The 15,704-nt window shown below is 41.8% G+C and overlaps 1 protein-coding gene across 1 annotated transcript in view; it reads right to left on the bottom strand.

The window, feature by feature from the left end:
* The window catches only part of LOC120937729 (clustered mitochondria protein homolog), a 109,701-nt gene that overhangs the window by 76,167 nt on the left and 17,830 nt on the right, over positions 1-15,704 (bottom strand). The window contains exons 2-5 of the mRNA XM_040351178.1: positions 11,963-12,066; positions 9,485-9,656; positions 6,359-6,502; positions 5,894-6,048 (exon numbers count right to left, since the gene is read on the bottom strand). Coding sequence (XP_040207112.1) covers positions 5,894-6,048; positions 6,359-6,502; positions 9,485-9,656; positions 11,963-12,066 — 575 coding nt within the window. The remainder of the gene's footprint in view (positions 1-5,893; positions 6,049-6,358; positions 6,503-9,484; positions 9,657-11,962; positions 12,067-15,704) is intronic.

Raw genomic sequence — 15,704 nt, 5'->3', positions numbered from 1 at the left:
AATTTTTTGTTTTCCTAGTAACCAAAAAGGTAATAATCTAATTTGTTAATTTCAACATTCATATATATGGCAGATCCACCATAAAAAAAAATCAGTGTTTCTGCCTCGACAACCTTGTCTACTATAATATAAAGCTATATAATAAATGTCACTCTGCTCTCCAATGGTACATTTTGTGCACAATATTCAACTTGCTCACTATCTGATATCTTATTTGTTTTGGAAATAGCATCGGCCAGTCATATATGACATGGACTACATGAGAAGCAAGTTTTATGAGCAGAAAGACCTTGGTATGTCCAACATTAAAGGAAGCCTTCTACTATTTGATGCCCAAGGTTATGAGTTCTCTACTTATCATATAAAATGTTATCTTAAGCTAAATGTCCTATTTTGCAGCATTGTAGCATATTTTCCACTCACTTTTTTCCTTTTTTTTTTTTTGTAGGGGTCCGGAGGTCCCCAGGGCCCCGGATGGCAACCCCTTTTTTTATTTATTTTTTTATATAAAAAAAAATTATATATTTTATATATATATATATATATATATATATATATATTTTCTTCTTCTTATTATTATTATTATTAAAGGGCCCAGAGGTCCCCAGGGCCCCGGATGGCAACCCCCCCCCCTTTTTTATAAAAAAAAATTACATATATATATATATATATTTAATATATATATATGTTTTTATTAAAGGGCTCAGAGGTCCCCAGCCCCCCATTTTTTTTATTTTTTTATAAATGTTTATTTTTTTATTTTTGTTTATATATTTATATATATATATATATATATATATATATATATATATATATATATTTTCTTATTATTATTATTATTATTATTAAAAGGCCCATAGGTCCCCAGGGCCCCGGGATGGTAACCCCCCCTTTTTTATAATTTTTATATATATATATATATATATATATATATATATATATATATATATATATATATACAGAGCTTTTTTTCTCAGAAAATAGGTGCAGGAACTCAACCACGACCCCGTTCAGATTTCACAAACAGTAGAAAGGTCTTAAAGGGGCATTAAATACCAGGATTGCATTACATACAGAGTGCAGAGTTCAGGGGGGGTTACACACAGAGTGCAGAGCTGTCACTTGTAAACACACAAACCAGACTTCTGTGTTTACAAGTGATTGTGGTGAGCAGGCACCAAAGGGTCTGAGCCAGAGGTGGTGGAACTGAGTTCCCCCAAGTTCCCCATGAAAAAAGCCCTGTAAATATATATATATATATATATATATATATATATATTATTAAAGGGCTCAGAGGTCCCCAGGGCCCCATGTGGCAACCCCCCCTTTTTTGTTTTTATAAATGTTTATTTATTTTTTTCATTAAAGGGCCCAGAGATTTCTTTTTTATTTTTATTAAAGGGTCCAGAGGTCCCCAGGGCCCCCGGATGGCTAACCCCCTTTTTTATTAATTATATATATATCTTTCTTTATTTCTTCTTTTTTTTGCGGCAGCCCCCCCGCTTCTCAATTTCAGGCGGCAGCACATCCCCCCCCCCCCCCCCCCGGTTCTCTGCTCCAAAGCTGTGTAAGGGGCCCCAAAATATTCCTGATGGCGGCCCTGCATGTAACAAAAGGCTTGGTTGAGAGAATGCAGTGCTTTTTTTATTTAAAGGTATGGCTCAACATCAAGTTTTAAGACTGGGCACTTGGTGTGTGTATGTTGACAAGCAGTGTAGAGCCAGCCAGGGATACTACACAGAGTAAATCTGTCAAATCTTAATTTTACTGGGCAAAGTCTCCCAAAACTAAAGTGCCATAACTTTGATTGTAGAGCAAAAGGATGTGCCTCAGCTAGGAAGCTAAAGTCACCATTTATATGCATCTGTGTGGGGAACATACAATACATGGGGGAGTTCATAAAGAATGTCGTAGACATTGTTTAGAATCCTTTTGTACCCCCTGAACTGTTGGTGTTTGTGACAGATTCATGTACCTGTTGGGAACAGGTACATGAATCTGTCTTGGTTGGTGGCGGCATACCGGTCACCCTGTCCTCAGTGGAGCTCAGCATCAATGAGCTCCCTCCCTGGCCACTGCAGATAAGTTCTGCTGTGGGGTAGGTGCAGCCTGATGGGGAACTGAAAGACTAGTTTATATCAGGTTCACCTTGCTTTTGATGGTCAACGCATGACAGAGGGTGAATTCCATTGCTGCGGCTCCTCTCACCCAGCAGGCAATGTGACTGCAGAGACTAGTTCTTCATAAGGCTTGCTTCCTATGTGACTTGTCATCACCATATTTTGGAAATGGTGTCAGCCAGTGTCCCCAGACCCTTTATAAACATTCAACTTTTGGCTGTGGAATCTCTTGGCTGACAGCTGAATGGGGTTGGGAATGGAGCCTATGCGGGAAGCTGATATATTCATGACCGTTTCCCAGCACAGACATGACCCACTCTGAGTACTGGTATCTTTCTGTACACCAGCTTTGAGTTGGTCTTTTTTACTGCAAGTTTCCCAACCTGAAAACTGGTAGTAATTCTTCGTTAATCTTTTGCAACCATAGCATCAGGTTCTTAAAGTGTTTATTTTGTTGACAAAATTAATCAACTAAAATATGACTAAAACAATTCCAATGACTAATACACGGCTAAGACTAAAATGCCATTGTAGTCAAATGGCCTTGACTAAAACTAAATTGAAATTTTATGTCAAAATTAACACTGCACTACTACATAAGAAAAAGTAGGGGACATCTACTAAGCTGCTGAAAGAAAAAAAAAATAAGAAAAAAGGCTTTTCTTATTTTTTTCTTAATATTTAATCCCAACCTCAATGCACTGTTTAACTGGGCAACTATGTGGCAAATGAGATTTAATGTTGATAATTGTAAAAGGTATGCACACGGGGGCTAAGAATATGCATGCATCATACATAATAGGGGGAGTAAAACTGGGGGAATGGTGGAGAAGGATCTGGGTATTCTGGTAGATCATAAGCTTAATAATCGCATGCAATGCCAAGCTCCGGTTTCCAAAGCAAGCAAAATCATTTGTATTAATAGAGGTATAGGCCCGAATCAGATACAACTGTGTATCTATCCGCGGGTGTAATGTATCTCAGATACGTTACGCCGCCGTAACTTAGGGCGCAAGTTCCGTATTCATAAAGAACCCTAAGTTACAACGGCGTAAGGTATGTGGTCCGGCGTAAGCCCACCTAATTCAAATGTGGATGATGTGGGCGTGTTTTATTTAAATTTATTGTGACCCCACGTATTTGACGTTTTTTACGAACGCCGCATGCGCCGTTCGTGAACGTTTCCAAGTGCGCATGCTTCAAATTACGCCGCAAACTGTCAATGCTTTCGACGTGAACGTAACTTACGTACAGCAGTATTCGCGAACGACTTACGCAAACAAAGTAAAATACAACGCTGTTCGGTCGTTTCCGACGTCCATACTTAACATGCTTTATGAGGGGTAACTTTACGCCGGAAAAAGCGCTACGCAAACGACGTAAAAAAATGCGCCGGGCGGACGTACGTTTCTGAATCGGCGTATCTACCTAATTTGCATATTCAACGCGGAAGTCTAGGGAAGCGCCCCTAGCGGTCAGCGTAAATATTGCACCCTAAGATACGACGGCGTAGGAGACTTACGCCGCTCGTATCTAGGCAACATTGAGGCGTATCTGATTCTATGAATCAGACGGCGAGATGCGACGGCCCGCACTCAGAGTTACGACGGCGTATCTGGAGATACACCGTCGTAGCTGCTTTCTGAATCCGGGCCATAGTCTCCACAGAGAGACATCATTTTACCCCTGTACAAATCATTAGTAAGACCTCATATGGAATATGCAGTTCAGTTTTGGGCACCAGTTCACAAAAAGGATATCGGGGAACTGGAGAAAGTGCAGAGAAGGGCAACCAAACTGATAAGAGGCATGGAGGAGCTCAGCTATGAGGAAAGATTAGAGGAACTGAATCTATTCCCTCTTGAGAAGATGAAATTAAGGGGGGGGGGATATGATCAACGTGTACAAATACGTAAGGGTCCATATATTGAACTTGGTGTTGAGTTATTCACTTTAAGGTCATCACAGAGGACAAGGGGACACTCTTTACATCTGGAGGAAAAGAGATTTCATCTACAAATAGGTTTCTTCAAGGTAAGAACTGTGAAAACGTGGAACAGACTCCCTCATGAGGTGGTTCTGTCCAGCTCAATAGATTGCTTTAAAAAAGGCCTGGCTTCTTTCCCAAATGTATAAAATATAACTGGGTACAGGCATACCCCATATTTAAGTACACAATGGGGTTTATTTACTAAAGCTGGAAAGTGCAAAATCAGGCTCACTTCTGCCTAAAAAACAATGAGCTTCCAGGTTTTATTACCAAAGCTTAATTGAACAAGCTGGGGTTAGAAGCTCATTGGTTTCTCTGCAGAAGTGAGCCTGATTTTGAGCTTTCCAGCTTTAGCAAATAAACCCCATTGTGTACTTAAAAGTGGGGTATGCCTGTAGTAACTTTTATAGGTAAAGTTGATCCAGAGAACATCCGATTGCCCCTTGGGGCAAGTTTTTCCCCTTCTGGAGTAAATTGGATCATGCTTTTCTGGGTTGCTTGCTTTCCTCTGGATCAACTGTGGGTATAGGATTGTGTACATAGGATTGTAAAAAATTCTTAGTTTTTGTTGTTTTCTCCTTTTTGTTGATTGAACTAGATGGACCTGTGTTTTTTTTTTTTCCAACCAGACTAACTATGTAATGTTGGTAATATATGTAGGTAATATGTTCAATGGCATTACAGTCAATAGGGTTTACAGTTTTTTGATCTTTTTTATATTTTAAAGTTGCACTTCTGTTTGTCAAAAATCTATATTTTTGTTTGTTTATGAAACTTTGTATTATTTATAAAGATGTTATATATCACAACGGCTAAGGCCCCTTTCACACCTGCGGACCGTATGTCCGCTTTTTCATCCATCCGTTTGCGGATGAAAAAGGGACATACATTGGTCCCTATGAGATCGCGGATGAACATCCCCTGACACCCGATCTCGTCCGCCTCCGCAATGATCCGATTCTGCAGACGGAAGAAAACCCTATTTTTCCTTACGTCTGCGGATTAGATCGGATTAACACGGACATACGTTCCATGTTAATCCGATCCCCCCCATAGGGGAGAGCGGAGAAAAGACAGGGCGGTCCCTGCACAGTGTGCGGGGACTGCCCTGTCATCCGCCAGCTCAGCGGGGATCAACGGAGCGATCCCCGCTGATCATACGGAGGCGGATTATTACTGATCCGCCCGTGTGAAAGGGGCCAAAATCTGTATCTGTAATGCATGTTCAAACCTTAATTCCATAAATAATAACACGTTATTAGATTTTTACTCCAGGAGTATATGAGTTTGGCAATTGTAGCTACAAATGCTTAAATAATGCATTGCAACTTAACTAACTTAACCATTTGATTTTAGTCAACTAAAATACGACTAAAACAAAAACAATTAAGATGACTAAAATATGACTAAAACTAAAATAGCATTTTAGTCAAAAGACAACGACTAAAACTAAATCGAAATGTGACATCAAAATAAGCACTGGGAAGAACTGCCTGAATTTATTTTATGTGTTGGTACTGTTACTAAAACCGACGCAAATGTTTGCCTGAATAAGGTAGTTTTAAAGAAATCTACTATGGAAAATAAAAAGCAAGCTTGGCCTTGTTGGTTCAGCATTTGTAAAACTATTTTCTAACTCTCTAACCTCTCACTATATTTTATGGAATGATCTGTTCGGAATATGATCTCATTGCCCAATGATACAATCACACATAAACAAAAGAGGTGATGATTAAGATAGCTTGAAGGACAGGATTACCTGCAAGAGAGAGCACGTACCTACCTTATTTTCTGAATTAATAGGCTGAAGTGGTTGCAGGGGACGTTCTGTACTTCCAGGAAAAATGTATTCTGGAGGAGAACAATCTATTTGATCCAGCCCTTGTTCTGAGGAAGAACGTTTTTTCTTCTTGACATTGTTCTCATGGGGGGAAAAATCTAGAAAGGAGGACAACTATCACCATTTATAGTCACATGGGCACCAAAACTTTTCTTCTATAATGACCTGATTGCATTAACATTTTCTTTTTCATTGGTCTGAACAGGCATACACTGTAGGTGTTAATGACAATGATACATCCAAAACATTTGTATAAGGATACTTTCATTTTGAAGTACGGTAATCTGACAAATTATCATTTCAATTTATTTATATACAAAAAAGATTCAAATAATATAAGTACTTTGCCACTGTAGTAAAGCCCTTATGTACACTGGAAATGTTATTTTATCCTTGTTCATGTTTTACCTCCAATATCACCCTCAGAAATGTTGTTCAGGAAGGCCAATGAGCTACAATCTATTCCGTTGTAGGCATCTGCGAGTTCCAAGCTTTTCAGTAAATCACGGAAATGGCGTATGTGAATTCGAGCTTCTCTGATGGTGTATGGTTCTATAAAAACACAAGCAAGCCATTACTCTGAATATCTTGTTGGTTGATATAGCATAACTTAATAAAGCACGGGTCAGAAACAAGGAAATACTTTTACGGGGTCTACTATAACAACCAATGGGCAGGGGGGTGATCTGCTGTATTGAGGCCCCCATCATTTTGTTGTGCTCTTCCCCCTTCCCCCACACTAAATAAGCATAGGGTAATAATGGAAAATGACTAGAGGTCGACCGATATGGGTTTTTCTCTGGCCGATGCCGATATTTAGAAATCTGGGCGGCCGATGGCCGATATATGATGCCGATTTTTGCTGGCGATATTTTAGGCCGATTTTTATTTTTTATTGATGGCACTGGCTTGTGGCACTGGATGGCACTAATTGGCACTGGAAGGAAGATGGCACTAGCAGAAGGCACTTATTGGCACTGGCAGGTTGCACTGGATGGCACTGAAAGATGGTACTAGCAGGTGCCACTGATTGGCAGATGGCACTGGCAGGTGGCACTGGTTGGCACTGGCAGGTGGCAATAGTTAGCACTGGTTGGCATTGGCAGGTGGCACTTATGGCTTTAGTTGGCACTGGTAGGTGGCACTGGATCGCACTGGCAGGTGGCACTGGATGGAAGGTGGCACTTACTGGCACTGGATGGTGCCACTGGTATTGGCACTGGCAGGTGGCATTGGCGGATGGCACTGGATGGAAGGTGGCACTAATTGGCACTGGATGGTGGCACTGGTATTCACACTGGCAGGTAGCATTGGCGGATGGCACTGGATGGAAGGTGGCACTAATTGGCACTGGATGGTGGCACTGGTATTGGCACTGGCAGGTGGCATTGGCGGATGGCACTGGATGGAAGGTGGCACTAATTGGCACTTGATGGTGGCACTGGTATTGGCACTGGCAGGTAGCATTGGCGGATGGCACTGGATGGAAGGTCGCACTAATTGGCACTGGATGGTGGCACTGGTATTGGCACTGGCAGGTGGCATTGGCGGATGGCACTGGATGGAAGGTGGCACTAATTGGCACTAGATGGTGGCACTGGTATTGGCACTGGCAGGTGGCATTGGCAGATGGCACTGGATGGAAGGTGGCACTGGTATTGTTACTGGCAGATGGCACTGGATGGAAAGTGGCACTAATTGGCACTGGCAGGTGGCACTGGTGCAAAAAAATGGTGTCACCCCCCCTCAGTACAGACCCCCTCTCCCTCCAATATAGACACCCCCCACTGACCCCCGTAGTACAGACACCAGAGCAGTGTGTGTCCCACGAGCGCGGGCCCCTCCTCCTCTGTGGGCGTAAACAGAGGAGGGACGCCGCGCTGGGTGTACCAAGATGGCCGCGGCTCCGGAGCTAGGCCGAAGCTGCGGTCTTTCCTGATGCTGTGACCGCGGCGGCAATCCACGAATCCACGGATTGCCGCCGCGGTCACAGCACCAGGAAAGGCCGCGGCTCCGGCCTAGCTCCGGAGCCGTGGCATCGCTAGCGGGAATTGTAAAATATCGGCCCGATTTGGATGAAAAACGGCCAAATATCGGCCGATATATCGGCATGCCGATATATCGGTCGACCTCTAAAAATGACCACTCTATTAAGAAAGACAATAAGGGGGATTTACTAAGACTGGCGCAGCCAGAATCTGGAGCATTTGTGTATGATAACCAATCAGCTTCTATCTTGCATTTTCAAGGCTTAGGCCTCGTACACACGACCGAGGAACTCGTCGTAAATGAAACATTGTTTTCTTTGACGAATTCCTTGTTAGACTTGTCGAGAAACTTGACAAGCTTTCTTTGAGTACACACTGTCAAGACAAAATCTCGTTGTTCTCAAACGCGGTGATGTACAACACATACGACGGCAGGGGAAGTTCGATTCCACTGGCACAACCCCTGGGGCTGCTTTTGCTAATCTCATGTTACTGCGTGTTAAGTAAAAGTTTGGTAAGAGACGATTTGCACTTTTCAGTCTGTTACAGCGTGACAAATGTTCTATCTCCATTACAAACGCTACTTTTACCGAAGGCACGCTCCCGTCTCATACTTTATTCTGAGCATGCGCGGGTTTCTTAGCATACACACAAACGTGTTTCTCTTCGAAAACCAGCCCGACGAGGAACACGACGAGGAAATTTAGACTCCCGACGAGAAAAAAGAGAACTTGTTCGACAGTTTTCTCGATGAAAAACATACACACAACCGTTTTCCTCGGCAAAAAAGCTCTGCCACCAAGTTTCTTGATGGATTCTGTCGAGGAAAATGGTTGTGTGTACGAGGCCTCAAAAGAGAAGTATGTTTTTATTGGCCCATTTATACTTACCTAGGCAGATGCAGCATCTGTCCCCCGCGGCCTCAACACTGAGAACCGAGCGATCGAACTTCGTCGATGGCTTGATTCTCACAGATCCCATATCAATTAGCAGCTCTCCTCTCTGCTCCTCTATGCTCATTGGAGCGCTGAGCTGTGGAGAGGTGGGGAGTGGCTTTCTCAGGCTCTCAGCGGCTCACTGAGAGGCTGAGACAGGCATCAGTCCAGGCACCTGGCGGATTCAGACTTTATTATCGGGATGACGCGGTGCCTTGACTGATTCCTGTGATGTCAGCAGAGAGCGGACTTCAGGCCGCTCTCTGCTGAAAACGGGTCACAAAAGTGCAAAACGATTTGCACTCCTGTGACCCATAGGAGAAGCCCAGACAAACAAGCTTAGGCTGGACTTCTCCTTTAACTAAACAAGCTAAAGATAGAAGCTAATTGGTTACTATAGATAGCTGCTCCAGTTTTTGTCTTCTCCAGTCTTAGTAAATGTTGCTTATAATGTAACAATATCATTAAACTGAAACAGGCTAAAACATTGCCATGGTAAACAGTGAAAGTACTATGAAGCATGCTATGATAACCTTGATATCTTGTTACAAATGTAAGCAATAATTGCCTCTCTCCCAGTTTTAATATTGGACAATACAGATTGTTCTTACCTTCCACCACTTTAAAAACAGAACCATCTTTCAGTCCTGCCACAGACTTTAGCTCTGAAAAGTTGTCCAGGACATTGCCTTCAAACTGCAGCGAAAAGCATGTCCTATGACAGGAATCTTCATGTTCCATTAACACCTGGATGATCTCCTGTACTAACTCTTTTGGTGACACCTGTGCAAGTAAAACAAAGGGAACATCACATTGAATACACTTTAATTCTCTGAATTGTTCTAACTCAAATTCAAAAATGTAGAAATATTTCAGGTTAGCAACCTACTGATGTGGTGGCTGCATTAGTATTCTTTATTTCATTTTTTTTTTCACCTGGTAATCCTGCAAATATCATACTTCCTGCCCCTGGGTTGCTACTCTCACTCCTCTACTGTATCTATGCAGGGAAGCCATGATTGCCCTTCAGGCTGGAATAAGACCACTTATTTCTCTCTTAGGCCGGCCATAGACGGTTTGAATCTCCGCCGGCTCAGCAAGAAACGGCCAAGATTTGAATCGTTAATAGGCAGGCTGAATGTACCAAGTTGATCGATCGATCAACTTGGGTACAACCAGTCTGCCATAATCTCTTACGATTATCACTAGCAGCTGGTTTAGCTGCTTGCAATAATCACTGTCTTCTCCCGGCGGGACCCCCCAGCTAACAGGAAGTGACAACGGACTTTGCATTACTAGTAAGATCAACAGGTATTATTTGGTGCTTGTTGAAAGTTTTCTTAGCCTGAAGAATGGAAACTAATGCAGCCACCACATCTAAGGACTGGTAAGCTGTAATATATTACATTTTTGTTCCTTTAGGGAACACAGGAATTGTCACTTCAAGGGATTATTGCAACCTGAGGCTATGAATATGATTACAAGGGCCCTCATAATAAATATTTCCACAGCCCCCTTTAGGCAGGGTTCACACTGGTAGGACACGACAGTCGTACCACTGTGGATCCAACTTTGCCCTGCGACTTGAAGTCCAACATCTGTCCGACTTCTAAGAACGGGGATCCTACTTGGATCCTGACAATGCCAGGCACTTTGTGTCTGGTATAAATCTTTAGGAGAAACTCCAAGCCAAATAAATACAAATAATTAATGGGTTTCCCTTCAAAGAGTATACCAGGCCCTTCGGTTTGAGTTGGGTAAATCTCGCGCCACAGAAAAATTAAATAAAAAAAATATTTATAAATAAATAAACAAGTGTTAAACAAATTATTTGAGCTGCTCCCCAAAAATTCAGTAGCCTGAAGAATAAAGTGAAATTGGAGGGTAGGGGGCGCTAGGTGTGCTAAACATTATAGTGATACATCATACATAGGAAATATATAACCATAAATATGAGAATCTATCAATATCATATAGTATTCATAAATGAGAAAAAAAGTCCATGCATAAATTCAATAAGAAGTGAAAATGCAAATAAATGTGCAAAGTTCCAGTGATTCCACCATTCTGTATTCAAAAAAGGTTCCTTGGTGGTTAGTTTTAAATAGAATAGGAAGTTGCGTGATGAAAATAAGTCATCAGAGTAAAGAGTCCACTTTCACCCACTATAGATAACAATTCACCCGACGTGATCAAGTAAAGGATGGCACCTTACCAACAGTAGTTTAGACCCTTTAATTAAAAAGAAGTCAATAAAGCCTGTTTACACAAAGTGTAATGCTCCTTGCATAACCAGGGATTCTCAATCAAGCGACCGTATTCCAACAGTATAACCATGGGATATAGGATGAAAGAGAGGACCGCAATAGTATAATACTGTTTATTTAAAATGCGATTAAAAACAAAAAGCTGCCAAATGGCTCCTTACTGTGTGCGGTGCCTATATCCCGGCACTGAGGCTGCTGAGCGTGTATCAGTATGGAGAGATGGCCCCCGTCGCTGAGAAGTCTGGCGTGCGCTCCACCACCAGAAACCAGCTTGACCGGAAGTAACGTGAGTGTGCGTGACCAGGTTGCGCCTCGACGTACGTTTCGTAGATTATGTCATCAATAAGCGTTACTTCCGGTCCAGCTGGTTTCTGGAGCGCACGCCAGACTTCTCAGCGACGTCCATAAGAGCATGACGAATGTACTATCTCCATTAGGAACGCTAGTTTTACCAGACCAAGTAATTCCATTTTGTACTTGATTCAGAGCATGCTTGGAATTTTGTGCGGCGGAATTGTCCACACACGATTGGAATTTACGACAACGGATTTTGTTGTCGGAAAATTTGAGAACCAGCTTTCAAATTTTTGTTGTCGGAAATTCCGACAGCAAATGTCCAGTAGAGACTACAACACAGTCGGAATTTCCAGACAAAAAGCTCCCATCGAACATTTGTTGTCGGAAATTCCGACCGTGTGTACGCGACATGAGATTATAATTTCTGGCTCCCATAACTCAACCACCACTACCATTTCCCCCAATTTTTTAAATCTTCACTGCTGCAAAATACAAAAATTAAACCACTCAAATCTGATTTCTCACCTGTATTTCTACATCATCTCCTCCTGGCAGTTGAATGGTCACATTAAATACATTCAGCAAGCTTTCTTCTCTGCTTACTCCGACTGTGTTTTCATCATTCATTTCTACCATGGAATGATAGAAAAAAAAAATTAACATGTAAATCAACTAATTAATTTAACATAATCGGTTTAAAGAATGCTGAAATAAAAAGAGTTAACGTGATATTAAACCAGAGTATACCTTCCTTTAGCTCACCTTTAACCCTATTTAAATTACATATATGTGTGTGTATATATATATATATATATATATATACACACACACATCTATATACAGTATCTCACAATAGTAAGTATACCCCTCACATTTTTGTAAAAATAGTATTTTATCTTTTCATGTGACAACACTGAAGAAATGACACTTTGCTACAATGTAAAGTAGTGAGTGTGTAGCTTGTATAACAGTGAAAATTTGCTATCCCCTCAAAATAACTCAACACACAGCCATTAATGTCAAAACCGCTGGCAACACAAGTGAGTATACCCCTAAGTGAAAATGTCCAAATTGTGCCCAAAGTGTCAATATTTTCTGTGGCCACCATTATTTTCCTGCACTGCCTTAACCCTCTTGGGCATGGAGTATACCAGAGCTCTACAGGTTGCCATTGGAGTCGTCTTCCACTCCTCCATGACGACATCACGGAGCTGGTAGGTGTTCGAGACCTTGCGCTCCTCTACCTTCCATTTAAGGATGCCCAACAGATGCTCAATAGTGTTTAGGACTGGAGACATGATTGGCCAGTCCATCACCTTTACACTCAGCTTCTTTAGCAAGGCAGTGATTGTCTTGGAGGTGTGTTTGGATTTCGTTATCATGTTGGAATACTGACAGCTCTGGTCGGAGCCACTGTACTAAAGATCCAACATTCGTGCAGTGAGCACCCCTGCTCTTCTTTGGTGTTCTGACAGGGGGACAACCCCCCCTTCTTCCAGAACACTCTGATCATCGCTCTCAGCCATTAGGTTAGGGAGCTGATCGGCATCTATTGGTTTTCCAGCATGCATGTCCGACAGAAACCGACCACAAGGCCAGCTTCTGTCGGAATGGGTGCCACACACACAGGTCGAATGTCAGCCGGCTTTTTTTGAACTGGCCGACGTCGCCCAACATCCGACCCTTGTGTACTAGACTTTAGGCTGGGTACACACAGGCTGAAAATGGTCAGTTTGGCAGGAACCAGCTGACTTTCGGGCCACATGTATAGCTTTTTGTTCTACAGAAGCAGATCTTAGGCCTGGCTTCTGTCGAAGAGGCATGCTGGCAAACCAGCATCCGACCGGCGCTGGCAGCCAAAGGAATGTCCCCTGTCAGAACATAATAACACAGTGGGGGAGACATCTCTTGTGTTAGTATAGAGATCTTTCAATAATTTTTGTGTGTACTCTGCATAAGAAAGGATTTCCCTCACTTGAACAGACATCCTCTAACCCCCCTCTTGTGTCTACAATATTCACCATTTCTAATTAGAGCTCCAAAAACTTATATTATAATAAACTGGTCCATAAAGGCAACTTATAAAAGTAGAATAAAGTATACATGCCATTAGAGTACAGGTGGATGCTATTGCAGATTTCTTTCTGAAATGCTAGTTGCCCCTTTGTGTCTGACTTCAATACTTCATTCAGAAAGTGTCAAATCCAAATCAATATGACAGACTAGTCTCATAAAGCACGGTCACAATGGTAGCCTACATAACATTCCGATGACAGGTGACCGACATCTTAATAAAACAATGCTGAGAAAGTCCTTCATTCAAATGAAGCCCCTCCAGGGAAATATTTTATGTTTACAGTCATACCTTAACTTTCATGGAGACCCTCAGGTCAAGTATTTTGCAGATACAAAGCATGTTCAAATCTATTTTGATGCTACAGTCCTGATCAAAAGTTTGAGACCACTTGAAAAATTGCAAAAAATCATATTTTACATTGTTGGATCTTAACAAGGTTCCAAGTAGAACTTCAACATGCAACAAGAAGAAATGAGAGTGAGACAAAACATTTTTTGAGCATTCAATTAATTGAAAATAACGAATAAACTAAAACAGGCTGTTTTTCAGCTGATCAAAAGTTTAGGACCACACCTCCAAAAAAAACTAAACCCCCCCCAAAACAGAAATCCAGCTTCCAAACATGAACTCAGTAATGAGTAGCTCCGCCGTTATTGTTGATCACTTCAAAAATTTGTTTCGGCATGCTTGATGCAAGCATTTCCATGAGGTGAGTGGGAAAATTTCTCCAAGTGGTGAAGACAGCCGCACGAAGGCCATCTACTGTCTGGAACTGTTGTCCATTTTTGCAAACTTCCCTTGCCATCCATCCCCAAAGGTTCTCAATTGGATTTAGATCAGGGGAACACGCAGGATGGGCCAAAAGAGTGATGTTATTCTCCTGGAAGAAGTCCCTTGTCCTGCGGGCATTGTGTACTGTAGCATTGTCCTGTTGAAAAACCCAGTCGTTACCACACAGACGAGGGCCCTCAGTCATGAGGAATGCTCTCTGCAACATCTGGACATAGCCAGCGGCCGTTTGACGCCCCTGCACTTCCTGAAGCTCCATTGTCCCACTGAAGGAAAATGCACCCCAGACCATTATGGCGCCCCCTCCACTGTGACGCATAGAAAACATCTCAGGTGGGATTGTCATGCCAGTAACGTTGGAAACCATCAAGGTTACATTTTTTCAGAGAATAAAACTTTCTTCCACCTTTGAATGTCCCATGTCTGGTGCTCTCTTGCAAAGTCCAAACGAGCAGTTCTGTGGCGTTCAGAGAGACAAGGTTTTTGAAGACGTTTTTTGTTTTTGAAGCCCTTCAGTCTCAGATGCCGTCTGATGGTTATGGGGCTGCAGTCAGCACCAGTAAGGGCCTTAATTTGGGTCGAGGATCGTCCAGTGTCTTGATGAGAGACCCTGCTTATGCAGTTCAGCAACCCGACCACGTTCAAAAAGGGAGAGTTTTTTTTGCCTTTGCCATCACAACGTGTGACTACCCGACAGAGAATGACAATGAATCCACATCTTTGCACAGATTTGGCCTTTTAAAGGCATGTGGTCCTGAACTTTTGATCAGCTGAAAAACAGCCAGTTTCAGTTTATTCGTTATTTTAAATTAATTGAATGCTCAAAAAATGTTTTGTCTCACTCTCATTTCTTATTGTTGCATGTTGAAGCTCTACTTGGAACCTTGTTAAGATCCAACAATGTAAAATATGATTTTTTTGCCATTTTTCAAGTGGTCTTAAACTTTTGATCAGGACTGTATAAAGCAATGTAAAGTAATGTACAGTCCCGAAAAAGTAAGTACAACCCACGTAAATTGTTGAAGTTTTCCACAAATTTTTAAATCCTCATTCAGAGTGTCTACAGATAAATGTAATATATTTGAATACAAGACAATGTTTATTAATTATTAATTTATTCAACAGACATATCAAGCCTCAGAAGCTGGTATTGACCCTCTTTAGCAGAAATTACTTCTTGTAGGCATTTTGCATGATTGTCGTCCAATCTCTGACATTGACTTGGTAAAAAGTTTGACCAAAAGTTTGCAAAATTTCTTCAGTTGAATGTGGTCTGTGAGTTTCTTTTCTTGAACTACCTGTTTCAAATCCCCAACAACATTCCAAATGGATTCAAATTGGAGCTTTATCTAGTCCGGTTCATAACTCTACATTTCTTCTTTTTGAGCCATTCGTTGGTTG

The sequence above is a fragment of the Rana temporaria genome, chromosome 1 (assembly GCF_905171775.1).
Source record: "Rana temporaria chromosome 1, aRanTem1.1, whole genome shotgun sequence".
NCBI classification, from domain to species: Eukaryota; Metazoa; Chordata; class Amphibia; order Anura; family Ranidae; genus Rana; species Rana temporaria.
Note: the sequence above shows the minus strand (reverse complement) of the source record. Positions and strands in the feature narration are given on the sequence as shown.